Consider the following 19,714-nt stretch of genomic DNA (forward strand, 5'->3'; position numbering starts at 1 on the left):
GAGTTCATCTAAGGTTTCAATGTTGGGATGTAGAAAAGAGATAGGAGTACAAACAAAAAAGTCTAAAATATCTGGAAGTTTGGAGAGTGAAGTAGGCCAATAAGTTGGTTTGAGTGGAGATAAAAAGGAGTAATTCGTTTGGGATAGGACATTGTTCAGTAAACAGCCTCGAGGATTGGACACTCTACAGCCCCATTGTGGATGCTTAGCGTTATAGTCACCTCCTGATAAGAAGCGGGATCCGAGGGACTGGAAAAAGGAGAGGAAATCATTGGAAGATATAGTATGATTAGGAGGGCAGTAAACTGATGCTATTGTCAATTGGAAAGAGTTTATTGGGAGAGATATGACAGTTGATTGAAGAGAATTGGTAGGATTAGTTGGGATCAGATTGTGTTGAAGACAGTTTTTTATTAGAATTGCAGTGCCCCCATGGGCAGTATCATCAGGGTGATCAGTCCTGTGGATAGTGTAGTCGGTTATGTTGAAATAAGATCTGCTAGTAAAATGAGTTTCAGTGATGAGTGCGATGTCTATTCTTCTGTAGTGGAGGAATGCGTCCAGTTCGAGTCGTTGGGAGCTCAGCCCATTGGCGTTCCATAGGAGGATTGAGAGAGAATTGATGTTTGAGGGATTAAGGAGCAAGCCTGGGCAGGAGATTCGTTATTAGGGTGGTAAAGAGGTTAATAAGAGGATTGATTGTGCTCTTTAAGTCACTTAAGAAGGAAGTGATTACAGAAGTAATATCAGAAGTAGGATTTGGTTGAGGAAGAGGTAGTTGTGGCTGAAGCGCAGGTTCACTTCTGAGCATTTGAGCATACGATATTTGAGCATTGGTTGTTGTTGTCCTGTTAACTTCTTTCAGTGCAGGATAAGCGTTGAGAGATGGTGGCCCTGGATAATCTCTTCTCACAGCCGAAGGGTGCTCGTAGACGGGCTTCGGCCTCCTCATTCTCTGGAGCTCCTTATGAACAGAGCATCCCTTATAGCTGGCAGAGTGATTGTTTCCACATAGAACGCATTTACGAGGGACCGTAATTGGTTTTGGGCATTCCTTGCTGAGGTGGGGTTCTGCGCACTTAGCACAGTAAGGTGGATGCCGGCAGTAGGCCTTAGTATGTCCATATTGTTGGCATCGTTTGCACTGAACGATTTCAAATTGTTTATAAGGCTCTTCAACTCGAATGCGAGTGTAGTTTAAAACTTTCAATTTGAATACATCCTTATTATTATTTTGAGGCTCCAGATCCACAAAAAACAGTGGAAGAGGCTTTTTAGTATTACGGTGAAGCACATTTGTAACATTTCTCGGCAGAAATCCAAGATCTGATAATTCTTGTTTAATAACTTCTGGCGGTGTAGTGTGGTGGAGTGAACGGATAACTACTCTAAATGCTTTATCCTGCTTAAGTTGATAAGTATGGTATTCCGCATTCTTCTCAGAAAGATAATGAATTATCTTTCTGTAATCTTCTATGGTTTTGGCTGATATAATAACGTTATTAATTCTGCACTTGCATACAAAATTATTTGCGCCACATATCTGTATAAGGTCTGCACACAGTTGCATGTAATTAGTAAGATTACTTACGTAGATGGGTGGTGGTTTAGGTATTTTTTCCACCGGTGCTCTGTCCTCGTCTTTTTCATGAGGTGCTAGACAAGCAAAAGGGTTAGAGGATAGTACTCCAGGTGGTGCTACATCAGTGGTCCCCGTCTGACTGTGCATCTGGCTGTCTTTGGTTGGTGTCATGCCAAGACGTTCCTTGTTTGCTTGAACAGTTGTAGTAAAAGGTGACGGAGATAAAGAGCAGGAACTGATCACGGAACTTGCACGTGAAGTGGAAGGAAATGATTCCTTAATTTGAGCTTTTTTAGATTTTGGAGAAGTGACAGGAGGCTTTTTTCGTTTTACCATTTTGACTTAATTTAAAAAAAAAAAAAAAAAAAAAAAAAAAAAAAAAAAAGATTTAACAAATAATAAAATATAATTTAAGGAAAATAATAATAATAATAATTAATAATAATAATAATTAATAATAATAATAATTAATAATAATAATAATAAAATAACTATAAAGTATGTACAAAATCGTATTTACATAAAATATATACAGTATAATATTAGATACTATCGATAATAACGATCTTCATGTAGTTCGATTTCAATTCGATAATGTTCGATTTAGTTCAAAGATTTGACACGTTCAGTTTTTGATTCAAATAAGACAGCTAACCTAAAATGATTGTTACATAGTTTCACTCACTTATATCTAAAATATTGCTCGATAGAATTGTGTAAAATTGCACCAAAATGTTTCAAAAATGTTAATTAAAATCTGTGCAAAAAATAACTGAAAAACGTCACTTTTTAACTAGCAAACAACTGAAATGAATTTAGAGCGACACTCACTCCGTCATTTCTTCAGCGGTACTGCTAAAAAAAAAAAAAAAAAAAAAAGTGCATATAATAAAAAAAAAAAAAAAAAAAGACAATACAAGAATATCATTAATATTCAGCCAAATTTTGTACCTACTTGGTACTTATACGCATGGACTCGATCTTACAGCATACCCACACATTACAATGAAAAAACTATCTTAAAATCATGTCAAATCATTAGTTCGTGAAGACAGAATTTAGCTCATTACTGTGGCTTCCCTTCTCCATTCAAATGAAAACTAAGAAAATTTAAATACTCACAATGTAAAAACGTTGTCTGTTTCTAATTTTTTCAATTAAAACATTTGTCAAAACAAACAAACAAGAACAATAATTCACAATTACTTATTATTGAACAATTTTAGAATTAAGGATTACATTTTTATTAATGGCATTTTTTTATAACTTCTCTCTCCACTATTTTGGCTGCGACAGGCGAAGGAGTTCATCAGAGGCTACTCGCCGAGGCTGACCGCAGAATTAATCCGTCAAGGCCGTGGGGCTATAAGGATAATTGTAGGCCTATTAACGGGCCACTGCAGGCTCAGAAAGCACATGCATCGCATGGGCCTGGCAGATGATAGCCTTTGTAGGTTCTGTCAGGAAGAGGAAGAAACGGCACTACACGTGTTGTGTCAGTGTGAGGGGCTCGTATGGCTAAGGATGTTACTTCTCGGGGAGGAAAAACCAAGGCCTGAGAGCTTTACCCAGGAGCCACTCTCCAGAATTAAGAGTCTGATTAAACGGACGGGTCTGGAGGGTGAGCTCTAAAGCCGGGGAGCCACAATAGATCCATAGGGGTCGCGGTGGCGCAGGCCTTGAGGCCACCCAAATTTAATCTAATCTAATCTAATCTCCTCTATTTTGGTTTTAACCATTTTGCATAAATTTACTTAAATTTAAAAAAAAATTTGTGCGCGCGAAATTTTTCATGTGCGCTGTTTAAAATGTACGTATGTGCGCATGCATTGTAAGTTTAGTTTTTTGTTAGAAATCCAAATTTAATTTGTAAATTTTTTTCGGTGCTTTCAAAAAACAAAATAAAACAAAAAACTAAGGGGACACATATTTTTTAGTTTTTTGACGTGAATACGTCTTTAAATTTGAATCATATGGTGGCAATCCAAAAAACCTAATGATAACAAAATCGGGGGATACAGTTTGGCATTTTAGTTTCGAATCTATCGTCTACATCCAAAATTAAATTAGACCACTGGATAGCTAAAGGATCAAAGAATTCATTACGATAAGGGAGGACTGCGACGCATCGCGCGCGGTGGAGGGGGAAGCGCCGCCATTTTGAGATCATTTTGCTGCGTATCGAGATTTGCAATGAGTATAACTTTTGATTCAGGGAAGCTATGATGTTCGTTTAAGTTTTAATCGTCAGCTGTCGTCACAATCTATCGATTGCATATAAAACATTAGTGTAAAATAGTGACAGTGAATATAATAAGGTTTTAGAATAAAAAAATATTATCAAAAATATATAATGTCGGCCTATACGCGTCGAAAAGCCAAAACCAAATACAGAGATCATATACGGCTGGAAAGGGCTTCTCAAGAACAATCGAATGGTATTAATAAAACGTAAAAGAATGAGTGCGGCCGTGCGGATCAACGACGGTGTCAGTACATCTGCAGCTGGGGCCGGTTGAAATTATGCAAGTGGATGATGAAATCGCTTCTACTTGGACTGTATAGGCATAGATTGTGTTCGATCGTCGATTTGTTTCCTTGATTTCTTCCTAAATACATAAATAAAAATATTTTATATAAAAAATATAACCCGTTACGTAAACGTATGTGTCCATGACACAGCCATACGTTAATTTTTTTCTAACTATCGTAGTGTCCTAGAAAAAGTCGTTATCCATATAACTTGGGACACCCTAGATATTTTTGGCGCATATGAGGAGGAAATTTTGTGAAAGATTCTTCTGTTTATTAAGGACTATGATCTAAGGTTTCCAACATCTATTCACTTCCTGCAGGCTCCTTTCCATTTCTTCTTGCAGCCACTAAACACCGTCTTGCAGGCCACCTCCCGGTAATTTACTTCTCGAAAAAGTTCTTTTAGAGAATTAGAGGCTTATCAACACTTTAACTGGGTCATTTGTCTTTTCTCATCCTAACTGAAAAGTTCATGTTACATTAGTTTTTTTTCATTTTATTTTTCTTTTCATTTTCTGTTTAAAAAGCGTGACTTCTTGCATCTTCTTGTAAAAGCTATTTTTTTTAACATCTCAATATTCTTATGCAGCATATCCTCTTCGACAGATTTCAGCTGCAACCGAAATAATACTTTTACGTTACATTATCTTATCCACGGCACAGCTTTGGTGCTGTCAGGATGAGTAGAATCAGTGACCAGGATCAAAATATAAGTAAAGAAAACAAATATGTAATTGGATCGGCAATAAAAAATAAAAATGAAAGTAATAAAAAGATTAAGGATTGGTGATATGCAAAACGCAAACAAATTAAAATAATTTTTTTAAAAAAGTAAAGCGATGGCAGTCGCTATTCACAATGTATTTCTCATCTAAACCATTTCATAAAAAACTAAGATCAAATGTAGCTTCCAGTACAAAAATAAGCGAGTGTTCATATGAACCAGAAAGGGGACGATAAACATAAACTTTAGAAACAGCTGATATAAGGTTTATTCAATACAACTTTTATATGATTTTTATTGATGCTGTAGATCAGGTGGTTCAGATATTTTGGTTTAATGGTGATAGCAACCATTTTATGAAATTCCAATCTAATATTTCTATTTTTTTTCTAAATTTGATCTCATCTACGACTAAAAACAAAACTTTTTTCTTGAAGTAAGTGTAAGAACAGTGTTCAAAAGAACATCTACACGGATTCAATTATATTTTCTTGCAATACATGGCGAAATTAGACAGACATTTTACAAATCATACAAGGAACCATTTAAAATAAAACATTTTATTGTTCTGTTGTATAAGCTTTTATTTTAACTGATCCAATAAGCTGCGTTTTTACATTATTTGCGTGACTGTATTGTCGCCTTCTTGTCCCACTGAAACTGCACCTACTTGTGCTTTGACGTCAGCAGCAATATCGGCCAAAGATGGTATACCACCGCCACTACTAGATGGCTCTTCACCACTGGGCGGCATCCCTCCACTGGGCGGCATTCCTCCACCACTGGGGGGCATACCTCCTCCACTGGGAGGCATACCTCCTCCACTTGGTGGCATACCTCCTCCACTTGGTGGCATACCTCCTCCACTTGGCGGCATACCTCCACCACTGGGGGGCATACCACCTCCACTTGGTGGCATACCTCCACCACTGGGGGGCATACCTCCTCCACTTGGTGGCATACCCCCTCCACTTGGCGGCATTCCTCCTCCACTAGGCGGCATTCCTCCTCCACTGGGCGGCATACTTCCACTTGGCGGCATACTTCCTCCACCACATTGCACTTGTACAAGGTACGCTACCGCAATTATTATCTAAAGTATATAAAAAAAGTAATTTTATAATATATTAGGCGTATAAAGTAAATAAAGAATTCTTATTACCTAAAATTTGATCAACGTGAACTAATTAATTAAGGTTCTGGATGTTATGAATTTAATTTGAGCAGCTGTTGTCTTCCTGTCAGTAATTAAAGAACAGTTTAGCGCAAACTCATCAAAATATGAACATTTACTTAGTATTAAAATATCTGTGAAGTTGATTGCCAGAAATGTTGATAAACTAGTGGATAAAAAGTGGTAACACTTAAATTTAAAATATAATCCTGAAATTACATTTCCTCGTGTGTTCACGAACGAAACATGAGTTTGATTTAACGGGATTTAGATGGTATTTGAGTTTGACTTTTCGTGTTCACACACTGTCTAAAAACAATGCGGACTATGTTTTCGTCTTCGGTGAAAACGCCTTACCGAAACTGAAATCCCTATAGGAAACACCAATACACAGACCATCTGTATCTGGGTGTTAACCTAGGCTTTCTGTCTAACCCCAATGGAATCCAAGGTACGGTTTTAAAATCGTATAAATGAATTGAATATTAAAAAAAAAAAAAAAATCCAAGGTTTTAACTCAAATCTGTAATTCTGTGGCTTTAGGATATATTTATCGTGAACGTCTTTGAATTTTATTTGGCACATTTTTCTAGAAAACTTTGATAACGGTTCACAGGTTGAGGTTAGGCTTACAACTGAAATTTTGTTTTAGCAGTAGTTATTATTGTAAGTTCGTACTAATCGTTACGCCAAGCTGCTATGTATTGTGGGACTGGGTTCGATTCCCGGTCTTTGTCCTTGGATTTTTTTTTTTTTTTTTTTTTTTTTTTTTTTTTTTTTTTTTTTTTGGCGCATCAACAGGTGAGGTTATTAGCGCTCGGAGCTTTTTCCAGTGCACTGCCGGCCTCCGGACAGTGTTCTCTCGTTACAGACAACACTGTCCATCACCGGACAGTGAGCTGTAAGAAGCTCCTAAGAAGAGAAAATCTAAGGGTCAGCTGCTGGATTCGAACCCGGGACCTCCGCGTGGGAGTCCAGTATGCTAACCTCATAGCTAATCCCTTCCCTTGGATTTTATTAAATGGTCAATAAAAGGAATTTTACAGTAAATTAACATATGTTTGCTAGTCGCCTCATCCACGACACCTAATTGGTAGTTGGATACTAGTAATAGACCTTACTTGACTTCTACTCTTCACATGCCCGCTTTCAAAACTAAGAATTCGTCCACGTACACGCACACACAACTTTCAAAAGTATATTTCCGTTAAAAGCTTTTTTTATCTTTTTTGTAGGCGCGTGAACATTTGAGGTCTTTGGCGCCCGCAACTTTTAGTTATTTATAAGAATCTAAAGCCTACTAGGTACTACCGTTAAATATCAATTACAAATATAATCTCAAATTTTTCTCTTAGTAGAACAGTAAGGGAAAATAATCTATTAAGTTAACTTACCAAAATTGCCGACTTCATGATCTGAATCCTACTAATGAAGTAATATGGATGCTAATATATTTTTGGCAGTATATATATGTACCAAGCAAGAAATAATTGGAGTAAAAGACAGACAATGCGATAATAGGATAAGATAATAGCCATTAGGAGCTTATCTCATTAACTTTCTTTTTTGTCCAGTTTTTTGAGAATGAAATATTGACTGAAAAATCTAATTAGTGTTTATAATTTCACTCATGAACCATTTTAAATAATGAGGTTCGTAAAAATTAAGTGTAGGTGTGATTATTTCATTAAAAAAAAAAAAAAAAGTATTGTAATAGTTAAAACTAGCATTCAATTAATCTTTTTCTAAAATATACTGAACATATTTTGGCGATTTTTTATTTTTCGACTTTTAAGGCTCTTAAGTAATTGGTCAATTTGCTTCAAGCAATTTGTTGGCTTCAACTATGTTGCGATTAAAACAATCACACTGGCCTTCCACAGAGTCTAACAATAAAGTACTGTTATTTAAGACAATCCGTATATGAAAACAAATAAAACTAAAGAAATGTCTATTTTATTAGGTAGGCTTTACGTCCAAAAACAAAATTTGGTGGACAGTGGCGATTAGAAAACGTACTTTATTATAAATGTCTTATATAACCTATTAAATAAAATTTAAGATTACACCGACTACAATCTAATATTGGCTATCTAATAGCAATATCTTCTACTATTGTGATTTCATTTTCTGAGTTTATTGTTTAGTTCCAAAGAGAGTGTAACTTTGTCTTCTGATGTAAAAACCCCTTTTTTTTTCGTTGCATTTTTTATGTAAGTTCAAGAACTTCGGGACATCGTGATGCCATAGCCCTTTTACTCGCCTAGAAGACAGATCTAGAATGTGCAACCAGAAAATTTTTAGTACAGATTCAAATGATACTAAAAAATCATTTAAAGTTAAGCTTAGCTTGAATTTAACCTTGAGTGGTAATCATAATAATAATATTAAAAGTAATAAATATTTATTTACATATTTTACAGAAAAATAAAAAAAAAACTTAAATAAATATCCACTGCATATTCAAACAAGATAAAAGTAAATAAAACTAAACTAATTAATTTCACTAAATCATTTAATTTCTTTAAACATCATTGCTTACGGTTCCATTTTGTTGTAAAATATATAGGATTTCCCATAGGTGGAGTTGCGGTCCTTTGACGGTGACCATCCGTTGCTAAGATTAAAAGTTCCCTGATTCCTCCATCTGTTCGCATTTCTTATTCCAATAGGCTCTGTCTTCTGCTTTTCTCATCCAGCTGACTCCCTTTTCTTTTTTCATCTCGTCTGTCCATCTTTTGCGCTGTCTACCTTTTTTCCTTTTTCCTTCTAAAGGTAACCGATTCTGTTTGAGTGGAACTTTGATGGAGTGAACATCTACTTGTTGATTTTTAGCTTTCTTTTTTTAAATAAAGTTAGCACTAATGTGTCTTGTGTGATAAAATTTCGTGTGAAGATAGTACTCGTGTTGTTTGAGTAATCTGGTAAGATTTCATACAATTTTCTCGAACAGTTTTTTGTGTAATTTGAGTGAGAAGAACTATTAAATTAATTCAAGTTTAGTGCTGTTTGATAAAATTTGGTTTGTGGGTGTGGCCAAGCGGGGATATATGTTTGTGTATTATCAGACGTATTGGTTGGAATGTGTACCCTTTGAACTGTAGTCAAAATATAATCATTTACTCAGGTAGTATCTTACTAATTTTTCTCATTCAACTATTTCTGTTTTATAAAACAATTTAAAGTCGTAAAAACTTCCTATCTCATTATACCTATCTCATCTTTATTTTGTATTTATATTTTAAGAAATGTATTCTGTTTAATTTGTCATTCAGCTCTGTTTTTCTGAGGAATTCCTCAAAACAAAATAAATAAATATTATTATTATTTATTATGTTCTAGTCTAATATTTATAATTGTTTTATATTAGGCAAATACGAAAAAAAACCTTTTATTAAGTAAATGGAGGAACTGTGCAAAAGAAAATCTACTCCAATTCAATTATATTTTCTTGCAATACATGGCGTAATTAGACAGACATTTGCTTTACAAATTATACAAGGAAACATTTAAAATGAAACATTTTATTGTTCTGTTGTATAAGCTTTTATTTTAACTGATCCAATAAGCTGCGTTTTTGCATTATTTGCGTGACTGTATTGTCGCCTGTTTGTCCCACTGTAACTGCACCTACTTGTGCTTTGACGTCAGCAGCAATATCGGCTAAAGATGGTATACCACCGCCACTACTAGATGGCTCTTCACCACTGGGCGGCATACCACCACTGGGCGGCATACCACCACTGGGCGGCATACCACCACTGGGCGGCATACCTCCACTGGGCGGCATTCCTCCACTTGGCGGCATTCCTCCACTGGGCGGCATTCCTCCACTGGGCGGCATTCCTCCACTTGGCGGCATTCCTCCACTTGGCGGCATTCCTCCACTTGGCGGCATACCACCACTAGGCGGCATTCCTCCACTTGGCGGCATACCACCACTGGGCGGCATTCCTCCACCTGGCGGCATAACTCCTCCGCCTTGTCCACCACATTGCACTTGTACAAGGTACGCTACGGCAATTATTATCTAAAATATATAAAAAAAAGTAATTTTATAATATATTAGGCATATAAATAAAATAAAGAATTCTTATTACCTAAAATTTGATCAACGTGAACTAATTAATTAAGCTTCTGGATGTTATGAATATAATTTGAGCAGCTGTTCTCTTGCTGTCAGTAATTAAAGAACAGTTTAGCGCAAACTCATCAAAATATGAACATATACTTAGCATTATCATATCTGTGAAGTTGATTGCCAGAAATGTTGATAAACTAGTGGATAAAAAGTGGTAACTCTTTTATTTAAATTAGTAATCCTGAAGTTACATTTCCACGTGTGTTCACGAACGAAACATGAGTTTGATTTAACGGAATTTAGATGGTATTTGATATTACTTGGATTTTATTAAATGGTTAATAAGAGTAATTTTACAGTAAGGTATGTTTGCTAGTCGCCTCATCCACGACACCTAATTGGTAGTTGGATACTAGTAATAGATCTTACGTGACTTCTACTCTTCACATGCCCGCTTTCAAAACTAAGAATTCGTCCACGTACACGCACACACAACTTTCAAAAGCATATTTCCGTTAAAAGCATTTTTTTATCTTTTTTGTAGGCGCGTGAACATTTGAGGTCTTTGGCGCCCGCAACTTTTAGTGATTTATAAGAATCTAAAGCCTACTAGGTACTACCGTTAAATATCAATTACAAATATAATCTCAAATTTTTCCCTTAGTAGAACAGTAAGGGAAAATAATCTATTAAGTTAACTTACCAAAATTGCCGACTTCATGATCTGAATCCTACTTTGAATATTGATGCTAATGAATTCGTTTTTTTTTTTTGGCAGTATATATATGTACCAAGCAAGAAATAATTGCAGTAAAAGACAGACTATACGATAGTAAGATAAGATAATAGCCATTAGAAGCTTATCTCATTAATTTTCTTTTTTGCCTAGTTTTTGAGAATGAAATATTGTTTGAAAAATCTAATTAGTGTTTATAATTTCACTCATGGACCATTTTAAATAATGAGGTTCGTAAAAATAAAGTGTAGGTGTGATTAAAAACAAAAAAAAACTATTGTAATAGTTAAAACTAGCGTTCCATTAATACATTAGAACTTTTTCTAAAATATACTGAACAGATTTTGGCGACTTTTTATTTGTTTTATTTTAAAAATACCCGTTTTACTAGTCTGTAATAACTTTTATTCTGAAATCATAGAAATAGACAAAATTATTGAGGCTCTAAACACACTTTTCCTTTACAATACCCCAATAAAATATTGTTCCTCTGTGAAAAACCTTGGTATCACTTTCGATCAAAACCTATCCTGGAAAAACCATGTTTCCCAAATCTCTCGTCGTTCCATCCATATCCTTAAGCAGTTTAATAGTTCCCGTCACCTTTTTCCAATTAAGACCCGGCAACTCCTAGTTTCCTCTCTTATATTCCCCCATTTCGACTATGGTTGTTTAGTGTATGGCGGTCTTTCTGGTGATATTGAAGCTAAGCTCAAGCGCCTCTCATGAACTGCTTCATAAGATTTATTTTCAGCATTACCAGAGACTCTCGCATTTCGCACTGCTACGATGAGTTGAAGTGGCTTTTTCCTGTCTATCGCCGCCAATATCTTTTGGCTTCTTTCCTTTTTCAAGTCATCCAGTCTCAAAGGCCTTCCTATATTTTTCAACTCCTTAAGTTTAAATCCTCCATCCATTCCCGTAACACTAGATCTCGCTCATCTGATCTCTATATTCCCTCTCACCGTACCTCATCCTTTGACAAGTCCTTCCTAATACGTGCTACCTCTCTCTGGAACTCCTTGCCTTCATCTCCTACCCTATCCATCTTTAAATCCCGTCTATTCAGTTATCTCCTTTCTATTCAGCTTCCTCCGAAATTCTAATTGTTTTAATTTATTTCCTTAATTTCTGCTGTTTTATTATTTTATTTTTACTTTCATTTTCACTTATTATATTTTCACTCTTGTAAATACTTATTTATTTATTTAATTTCTGTATAATCACAGGCCAAACTGTTAAGGCCTCTATTTGTTCCTGTATTTATTCTTAGGGGACAATTGTCCCAGAATAATAAATTTCTTTTCTATTTCTAAAGATGAAAATTGAAGAAAATTCAAAGAAATCTGATGACATAAAAAGTTTGGTTACCGATACAAATAATAAAATTGAGGTAATGCAAAGTGAAATTAAATCACTAAAGGAGGATAATTCTGAATTAAGAAAAACTAATAAACGGCTAAATGGTGAAATAAGAATGTTGGAACGAGAGAGAGTGGTCAGACGGAGGAATTTAGTACTTTTTTGGCTTAGATGTAGTCACTGAAAGCAAGAATATTGCCTTACAGGAAATTTTAAAGATATTTAATACTAAATTGGAAGTTAATTGTTCAGAAAATGATATTATATTTATACGTACACTTGGTAACAAGCCTAACAAAGCGCCTTTTATGATTCGGTAATTAATTCGAATCAGAAAAAAAGAGAAATGTAATCTTTCATAAGAGATTGAACTTAAATAGAGAACATTTATTACTTTCTGAAGATTATTCGAAAATAATTAGGGAAGAGAGAAGCGTTCTTTATAAGTTTTATGGACAGGGAAGAGAAGAGGGAAAGAACATCAAAATGGGCTACAACAACAATAATAATAATATGCTTTATTAATTTTTTTTAAATTTACAAAAACACAATTTAATTTTAATCTAAAGCACCTACTGCATGGATCTGAAGTCCGTCAGCAGAAGTTGACTCCTACTCAATTGTACTGTATCTAATGATTAAAACATATATTTTATGTGTACATCACAGAATAATAATATAACTAAATGCAAAATGAATTACAAACAAAATTAAATTCCATCGTACAAAAATTTTAATTCTACCCAACTAAAAATTAAATTCCTTAATCAAAAAATTTTTGTATTTGCCAGCCGTTACATTGTATTTATACAGTTTTTCCCAGTTATAACCGTTCATATAGCGAATAAATTCATTTTTTTCTAGTACGACTTTACCAAAACATGTCTTCCTGAACTCTGTCAAAATCGGGCAAACTGCAATATAATGAAAAATATCTTCTAGCTCATGCAAATTGCACAATGAACATATCTGAGCTTCTTCACTACGGCCAACTCTGTAATTTAAATTAAATAAAGATACTCTAATTTTAATTATATTTTGAATAAAAAACAAACTATTGGTATCAGTTATATAATGGTTAGGTCCAAAATCAAATGAAAGTTCCTTATAAATACTGTGCCACCTAGAATTCTGCATTCTATTTAAAAGATTGTTTTTGAAAGAAAGTCTCATCCCACCTAACAAGCCGTCCCTTAAATTACCATCCACATTATAATGTAATTCATTATAGCCATGACTTCTACACATCGACAAGCAGTCCTTATACCAAAATAGTTTCTCGGCTATAATTTCTTTAGCTAATATTTTAGGAAGGCGTTCGTCAGGTAAAGTGAGAACTTTCTGTACATAGTCATAGTGCAGTTTAAATGTATAAAAAAACAGAGGTTGAAATCCAGTCTCCAAATATAATATATAATTAGGAGAATTCCAGGGAAGAGAAAAAAGCCTTTTTAGAAAATACGTATTTAATTTTTCCACTATATCCACTCTCATGAATCCCCAAACCTGCGCACCGTAGCAAATTATTGATTTAAAAACACTATTAAAAATTTTAAATTTTGCTGATACAGGAATGTTATTGTTCTTAAGTATTCTACGATAAACTGACATAATACAAAATTTGGCAGCACGTAACTTCTCTTCAAAATGATGTTTTAAAGATAACAGGAAAATGGGCTACAATTATATTGTTCTAAATGGGAAAAGATTATACTATGATTATAATATTAAGTTCTAATCGCACACCAACTTCTCCAAAGAAGAAGCAGACACCAAGAAGAAGGAAAATGGTGAGAAAAAGAAGTAGTGATAAAGAGGCAGGGGAGACATCCCATACTGGTGACTCCAATACTTTCCCAACTTGACCAGTGTTTTTTTTTTTTTTTGGCATTGGCTTCCGCCATACAGCCAGCATCGTCTAGGTGCTTATCACTAGAATATCACTCACTCTCCATTCTTACTTATAAATACATTCGCTTCACACATTCATCCCTTTACTATATACAACTATTTACATACTAATGGATGGATCAGTACTCTATATTCCTGCCATCTTTATAGCTTAACCTAAATCAAAATCACGTAATCCTTCTGAAATCATTTTCTTCCATTCATTCTATAACTTTTAAATGCATTCATATTTCATTGCTAGCTCTGCTATAGACTTAAGCACATATATGTTGGTGGAGAATATTACGTCTTCGTAGCGAATATTACGTTGTAGGAGAATATAGCGTCTTGCATCTAAATACCTGTACATGTCGTCAAACATTCGTTTCCTTTCTACCACATAACGTGGACATATCATTATTATATGTTTGAAATCCTCCTCCTCATTGCAATCTACGCAAAGAGGAGAGGACCTGACCAGTGGTTGTGTACGGTGAAGACTCAGAAGAAACAAAAAACTTCCAATTGGCCTGCTGTCTCGGAATAGCAACTAGCGGAACTTCCGGCCAAAGAAGACTTTCGGCGACATCTGGCTCATCGTCAAAACTTCTCTTGTATGTAAAGGTATTATTGGTTGTAAACACATTATTTCTCTTTCAAACAAAAATGTTTGTTTACCTCTGTAACATTTTGCTACTTGGAAATAATTCAGTCTTTACTAAGATGTCAAAGCGTGTTTTTCGCATAATTTTGTTTTACGAGTTCAAACTGTTTAACTGAACGAGTCTGTTTGTTGAATTTGGAATTTGTACGAGCCTTATCTAAAATTTAGAACTAATATTTCAAAACAAAAAGTAATTAGCCAGATAAGAGTCGCCAAATTTAATTTCTGCTGATTGCTCTGTAAAGGAAAGCTCTTTGTAGTTGAAGGTGAACAGCGTTGCAATCTTTGTGACGATCACCCGCCAGAGGATATTCGCCATTTCTTGCTCACTTGGGCCCCACTCGCCATTATCAGAAATAGATTTCTCACTAACTACATAGACTGTAACGTAAGTTTGGATGAAAATTTTCCTAATTTTCTGATTGTTGATAATACGGACAAAATGGATAATGTTTATTTCTTTTGTAATGTCAGGCCTAAGTATTAAATTAAGATCTGTAATATCTAGATTGAGTTTCTTGTACCTTTTTAATTTTATAGAGTTGAAATTATTAGTTATTACATTTTTAAAGTTATTAAAAATAGATTCGTATTCTTCATTTAAAGGACCTTCTTTAGAGCATAGAATTCCGTAAATGGTGTTAGGTTTTAAGTACTCATTACAAAGAAGTTGTATGTTAGGAATGTCTGAGGAGAACTGAATGAAAAGTTTTAGTCTGTTTTTCCCGAATATTTTATGAGTAATTGGTGCTTTTGTGCCGCATTCTAAAATTAATTGGTTCTGTTCGATGTCAAGTATTTTGTCGTCATCTACAGTTACGATGTGTTCGTTAGAATTTGATCTCAACTACGACTAAAAACAAAACTTTTTTCTTGAAGTAAGTGGAAAACAGTGTACAAAAGAACATCTACACGAATTCAATTTTATTTTCATGCAATACATGGCGTAATTAGACAGACATTTGTTTTACAAATTATACAAGGAACCATTTAAAATGAAACATTTTATTGTTCTGTTGTATAAGCTTTTATTTTAACTAATCCAATAAGCTGCGTTTTCGCATTACTTGCGTGACTGTATTGTCGCCTGTTTGTCCCACTGTAACTGCACCAACTTGTGCTTTGACGTCGGCAACAATATCGGCCAAAGATGGTATACCACCGCCACTACTAGATGGCATACCTCCTCCACTGGGCGGCATTCCTCCACCACTGGGGGGCATACCTCCTCCACTTGGTGGCATACCTCCTCCACTTGGCGGCATACCACCACCACTGGGAGGCATACCTCCTCCACTTGGTGGCATACCTCCTCCACTTGGCGGCATACCACCACCACTGGGAGGCATACCTCCTCCACTTGGTGGCATACCTCCACCACTGGGGGGCATACCTCCTCCACTTGGTGGCATTCCTCCTCCACTTGGCGGCATTCCTCCTCCACTGGGCGGCATTCCTCCACCACTGGGCGGCTTGCCTCCTCCACTTGGCGGCTTACCTCCTCCACTTGGCGGCATTCCTCCTCCACTTGGCGGCATACCTCCTCCATTAGGCGGCTTACCTCCTCCACTTGGCGGCATTCCTCCTCCACTTGGCGGCATTCCTCCTCCACTTAGAGGCATACCTCCTCCACTTGGTGGCATACCTCCTCCACTTGGCGGCATTCCTCCTCCACCGGGCGGCTTACCTCCACCACTTGGCGGCATGCCTCCACCACTGGGCGGCTTGCCTCCTCCATTTGGCGGCATTCCTCCTCCACTTGGCGGCATACCTCCTCCACTGGGCGGCTTACCTCCTCCACTTGGCGGCATACCTCCTCCATTAGGCGGCTTACCTCCTCCACTTGGCGGCATTCCTCCTCCACTTGGCGGCATTCCTCCTCCACTTGGAGGCATACCTCCTCCACTTGGTGGCATACCTCCTCCACTTGGCGGCATTCCTCCTCCACCGGGCGGCTTGCCTCCACCACTTGGCGGCATGCCTCCACCACTGGGCGGCTTGCCTCCTCCATTTGGCGGCATTCCTCCTCCACTTGGCGGCATACCTCCCCCACTGGGCGGCTTGCCTCCTCCACTTGGCGGCATACCTCCTCCACTTGGCGGCTTACCTCCTCCACTTGGCGGCATTCCTCCTCCACTTGGCGGCATACCTCCCCCACTGGGCGGCTTGCCTCCTCCATTTGGCGGCATTCCTCCTCCACTTGGCGGCATACCTCCTCCACTGGGCGGCTTACCTCCTCCACCACCTTGTCCGCCACATTGCACTTGTACAAGGTACGCTACCACAATTATTACCTAAAACAAAAAAAAAGTTATTTTATAATATTTTAGGCGATTTAAAAAAAAATAAAAAATTCTTACCTAAAATTTGAACAACATAAACTAATTTGCGGAATTTATTATTGGATATCGCCACTAATTGCTAGGCTGCTGTGCTGATTAGCACAAATCTGTAAAATTAAATTTCCGTCCATTTAGGACATATTCATCGCGAAGGTCTTGGAATTTAATTTGGCACATTTTTCTAAAAAACTTTGATAACGGTCACAGTTCGGGGTTGGGCTTACAACTGAAATTGTGTTTTAGCAGAGTGTCCTTTTGTGATTCTCATTAATTATTAACAATGAATAAATAAGTAATTGTCATCAGAGCGAACTAATAATTTAATAATAATTTAAGCGGAAGTACCATACATGACATCGCACACAGTCTGACGTCATTGTAATGTACGGTTTACGAACTACATATTGCATGAGAGTTTAATTTGCCTTGAAATTTTTTGTTCAAAGAAAATTAATATGAAGAGGTTTGGATATTACAGTAAGAGGGAATGATTCTATCTTGGAATACAACAATTGTGTCATTCCGATGAGAACTTCATGTCGATATTAAGAGTTCACTCTGGATGGCAGTAGCACAGGCTTTTTTTTCCAGCTGGGAAATTTAAGGAGCAGATGAAAATAATTAATTTTAAAAAAGGTAAGATTTTAAAGTTCAATCGTAATTTAAAACTTCTTTTTTTTTTTTAACACTCGTCAACTTCTGTTATCACTGACCAATGATGAACAGAGACGTATGATATACTTTGTGATACCATGTTTGATTCCTGGACTAGGCCACATAAACAACATTCAAATCCATATTACTGTGAAAAGCTTAGAATATAAAAATATTTTATCAATACTTTTTTTTTGTAGGCGCGTGAGCATTTGTGGTCTTTGGCTTCCGGAACTTTTAGTTATTTATAAGAATCTAAAGCCTAATGCGTTAAATATCAATTGCAAAAATAATCTTTAAAGCTTAGAATAGTAAGAAAAAATAATCTTTAAAGCTTAATAAATGCACATTTACTTACCAAAATTGCCGACTTCATGGTCTATGTCCTGTTTTGAAGTAATTTTGACTCTAAGTCGATTTTTTGGCAGTATATATATAATATACCGAGTAAAAAAAAAAATTGGAGTAAAATGCAGACCATACGAAATGGGATAAGATAATAATTAATATAGGCTTATCTTATTAACTTTCTTTTTTTATCCAGTATTTTATATTTGAAATATTGGTAGAAAAAACTAGTTATCACATTCATACCCAATTTTAAATAATGAGTGCATAAAGAAAGTGTAGTTTTATCTAAAGTTTAATTATTTCATTAAAATAAATAAATATAATAACAGTTAAAACAAACATTGAATTAATATAGTAGGTCTTTTTCTAAAATGTCCCTAACATATTTTACTTCGCCTGTAACCTCACCTCTAACCTTTCGGTACCTCATAAATAAACAAAAAACATGTGTACATGAATAAGGTACAGATTAATGGTTATTCTAAGTATAAATACTTATGAAATAGTGTGCAAATGAATACAGGTTACCTAAAGAGACGGGTTTTAGGTACCTTTCTTAAGGCATTGATTACTACAGAGTGATCATCGCTTAATGCCTCTTCTGTTACTGATTACCTGAGGAATCTTAACCTATTACAAGCAACTTCAATGTATTCAAAAGTGAGTAGAGAATTTTACACGTTTTTGCTGGTGGCGGTTGTTGGCTATTCATTAGATTGTTGTGGGTTAGTTATTCTCTTATAGCACTTGCCTAATTTGCATGCTATCATTTACATATCTTTATTTTCAGCACTTATCCAGTCATAACTGTCATTTCTTTGTCTTTCACCAAATGATATGGCAGCTGACTTGTGAATAACTTTCAATGGTCGCAGGCAACTCTGGGACAGCATGTCCAGACCTCTACTTCTTGTAAAGCCGCTTCCTATATATAGTGTAGAGCACGGTGAGTGTGTCCTAAATGATAGATAACTCTGACCGTAAATTCTTTAAGTCATTCAGCGAATAATTACACTTTCTTTTTCTTTTTGGTGAATTTTAGCAGGAGCTTAAAGAGCTTCAAGTGAAGAAAATTTCAAACAATGGTGGAATACAAGCATCAAATTGGAGTGCTGATCTCCGATTTTTACAGAGATTTCGTGCGTATCCTGTGGTGCCGCGTTTGCTATCGCTGAATTGCTAAATTTCAACGTTTCTGCAGCTATTGCACAAAGGAAGTTAGCTAGGGAAAAATTCCCGGCAAGTTCAGAGTAAACGCTTTTCCAAACAGACATGCTAAGTGGATATTAAAAGTGTTTCTTTATTTGAAGCGTTAAACATCAAACAAAATCTCTTTATTTAGCATTAAAGATGTAACACAATTACCTTAACGGTTAGATGCTCTTTTTGCCATTACTTCAATAGCTACATGTTTTTTTATCCACTACTTAAATAGCTGCTTGCTGTAATGTGTACTAACAATAATTTTCTTAATTCTCTGTTCATTTTTGACGGCATAAAATTAAATAAATGTAACATTGATTAAATTTTGAATTCTGAAGATTAATTTATTCTTATCGATGATTATATGATGTCATTGTATCGATTTACTTTGTTAAGTTATTTCTTCTATTAATGAG

The 19,714-nt window shown here is 35.8% G+C and overlaps 3 protein-coding genes across 3 annotated transcripts; all 3 read right to left on the bottom strand.

The window, feature by feature from the left end:
* Positions 1–5,227: 5,227 nt before the first annotated feature.
* LOC141451242 (uncharacterized) lies at positions 5,228–7,687 on the bottom strand. Its single transcript, XM_074122481.1, has 2 exons — positions 7,410–7,687; positions 5,228–5,934 (listed from the first exon to the last, which is right to left on the bottom strand). The coding sequence occupies exons 1-2, from the start codon at positions 7,425–7,427 to the stop codon at positions 5,455–5,457; spliced, it is 498 nt and encodes a 165-aa protein (XP_073978582.1). The 5' UTR covers positions 7,428–7,687; the 3' UTR covers positions 5,228–5,454.
* A 1,738-nt stretch (positions 7,688–9,425) lies between these two features.
* LOC141451248 (uncharacterized) lies at positions 9,426–10,845 on the bottom strand. The gene is made up of 2 exons (XM_074122494.1): positions 10,800–10,845; positions 9,426–10,045 (listed from the first exon to the last, which is right to left on the bottom strand). The coding sequence occupies exons 1-2, from the start codon at positions 10,815–10,817 to the stop codon at positions 9,563–9,565; spliced, it is 501 nt and encodes a 166-aa protein (XP_073978595.1). The 5' UTR covers positions 10,818–10,845; the 3' UTR covers positions 9,426–9,562.
* Positions 10,846–13,132: 2,287 nt separating this feature from the next.
* Positions 13,133–18,636, bottom strand: LOC141446315 (uncharacterized). The gene is made up of 4 exons (XM_074112875.1): positions 18,103–18,636; positions 15,816–17,042; positions 13,397–13,535; positions 13,133–13,188 (listed from the first exon to the last, which is right to left on the bottom strand). The coding sequence occupies exons 1-4, from the start codon at positions 18,118–18,120 to the stop codon at positions 13,133–13,135; spliced, it is 1,440 nt and encodes a 479-aa protein (XP_073968976.1). The 5' UTR covers positions 18,121–18,636.
* Positions 18,637–19,714: the final 1,078 nt, after the last annotated feature.

This window comes from Rhodnius prolixus, unplaced genomic scaffold, assembly GCF_049639745.1.
Source record: "Rhodnius prolixus isolate KJV_2025 unplaced genomic scaffold, Rpr scaffold_1, whole genome shotgun sequence".
NCBI lineage: Eukaryota > Metazoa > Arthropoda > Insecta > Hemiptera > Reduviidae > Rhodnius > Rhodnius prolixus.

What these genes read in the sequence shown, in the direction of transcription:
- LOC141446315 (XM_074112875.1), bottom strand. An exon ending in GCGACAATACAGTCACGCAA is followed by an intron (nt 13,536 to 15,815) that starts GTAATGCGAAAA and finishes GACTATGTACAG; the next exon opens with AAAGTTCTCACTTTACCTGA. An exon ending in ATTACATTATAATGTGGATG is followed by an intron (nt 13,189 to 13,396) that starts GTAATTTAAGGG and finishes TTTAAATTACAG; the next exon opens with AGTTGGCCGTAGTGAAGAAG.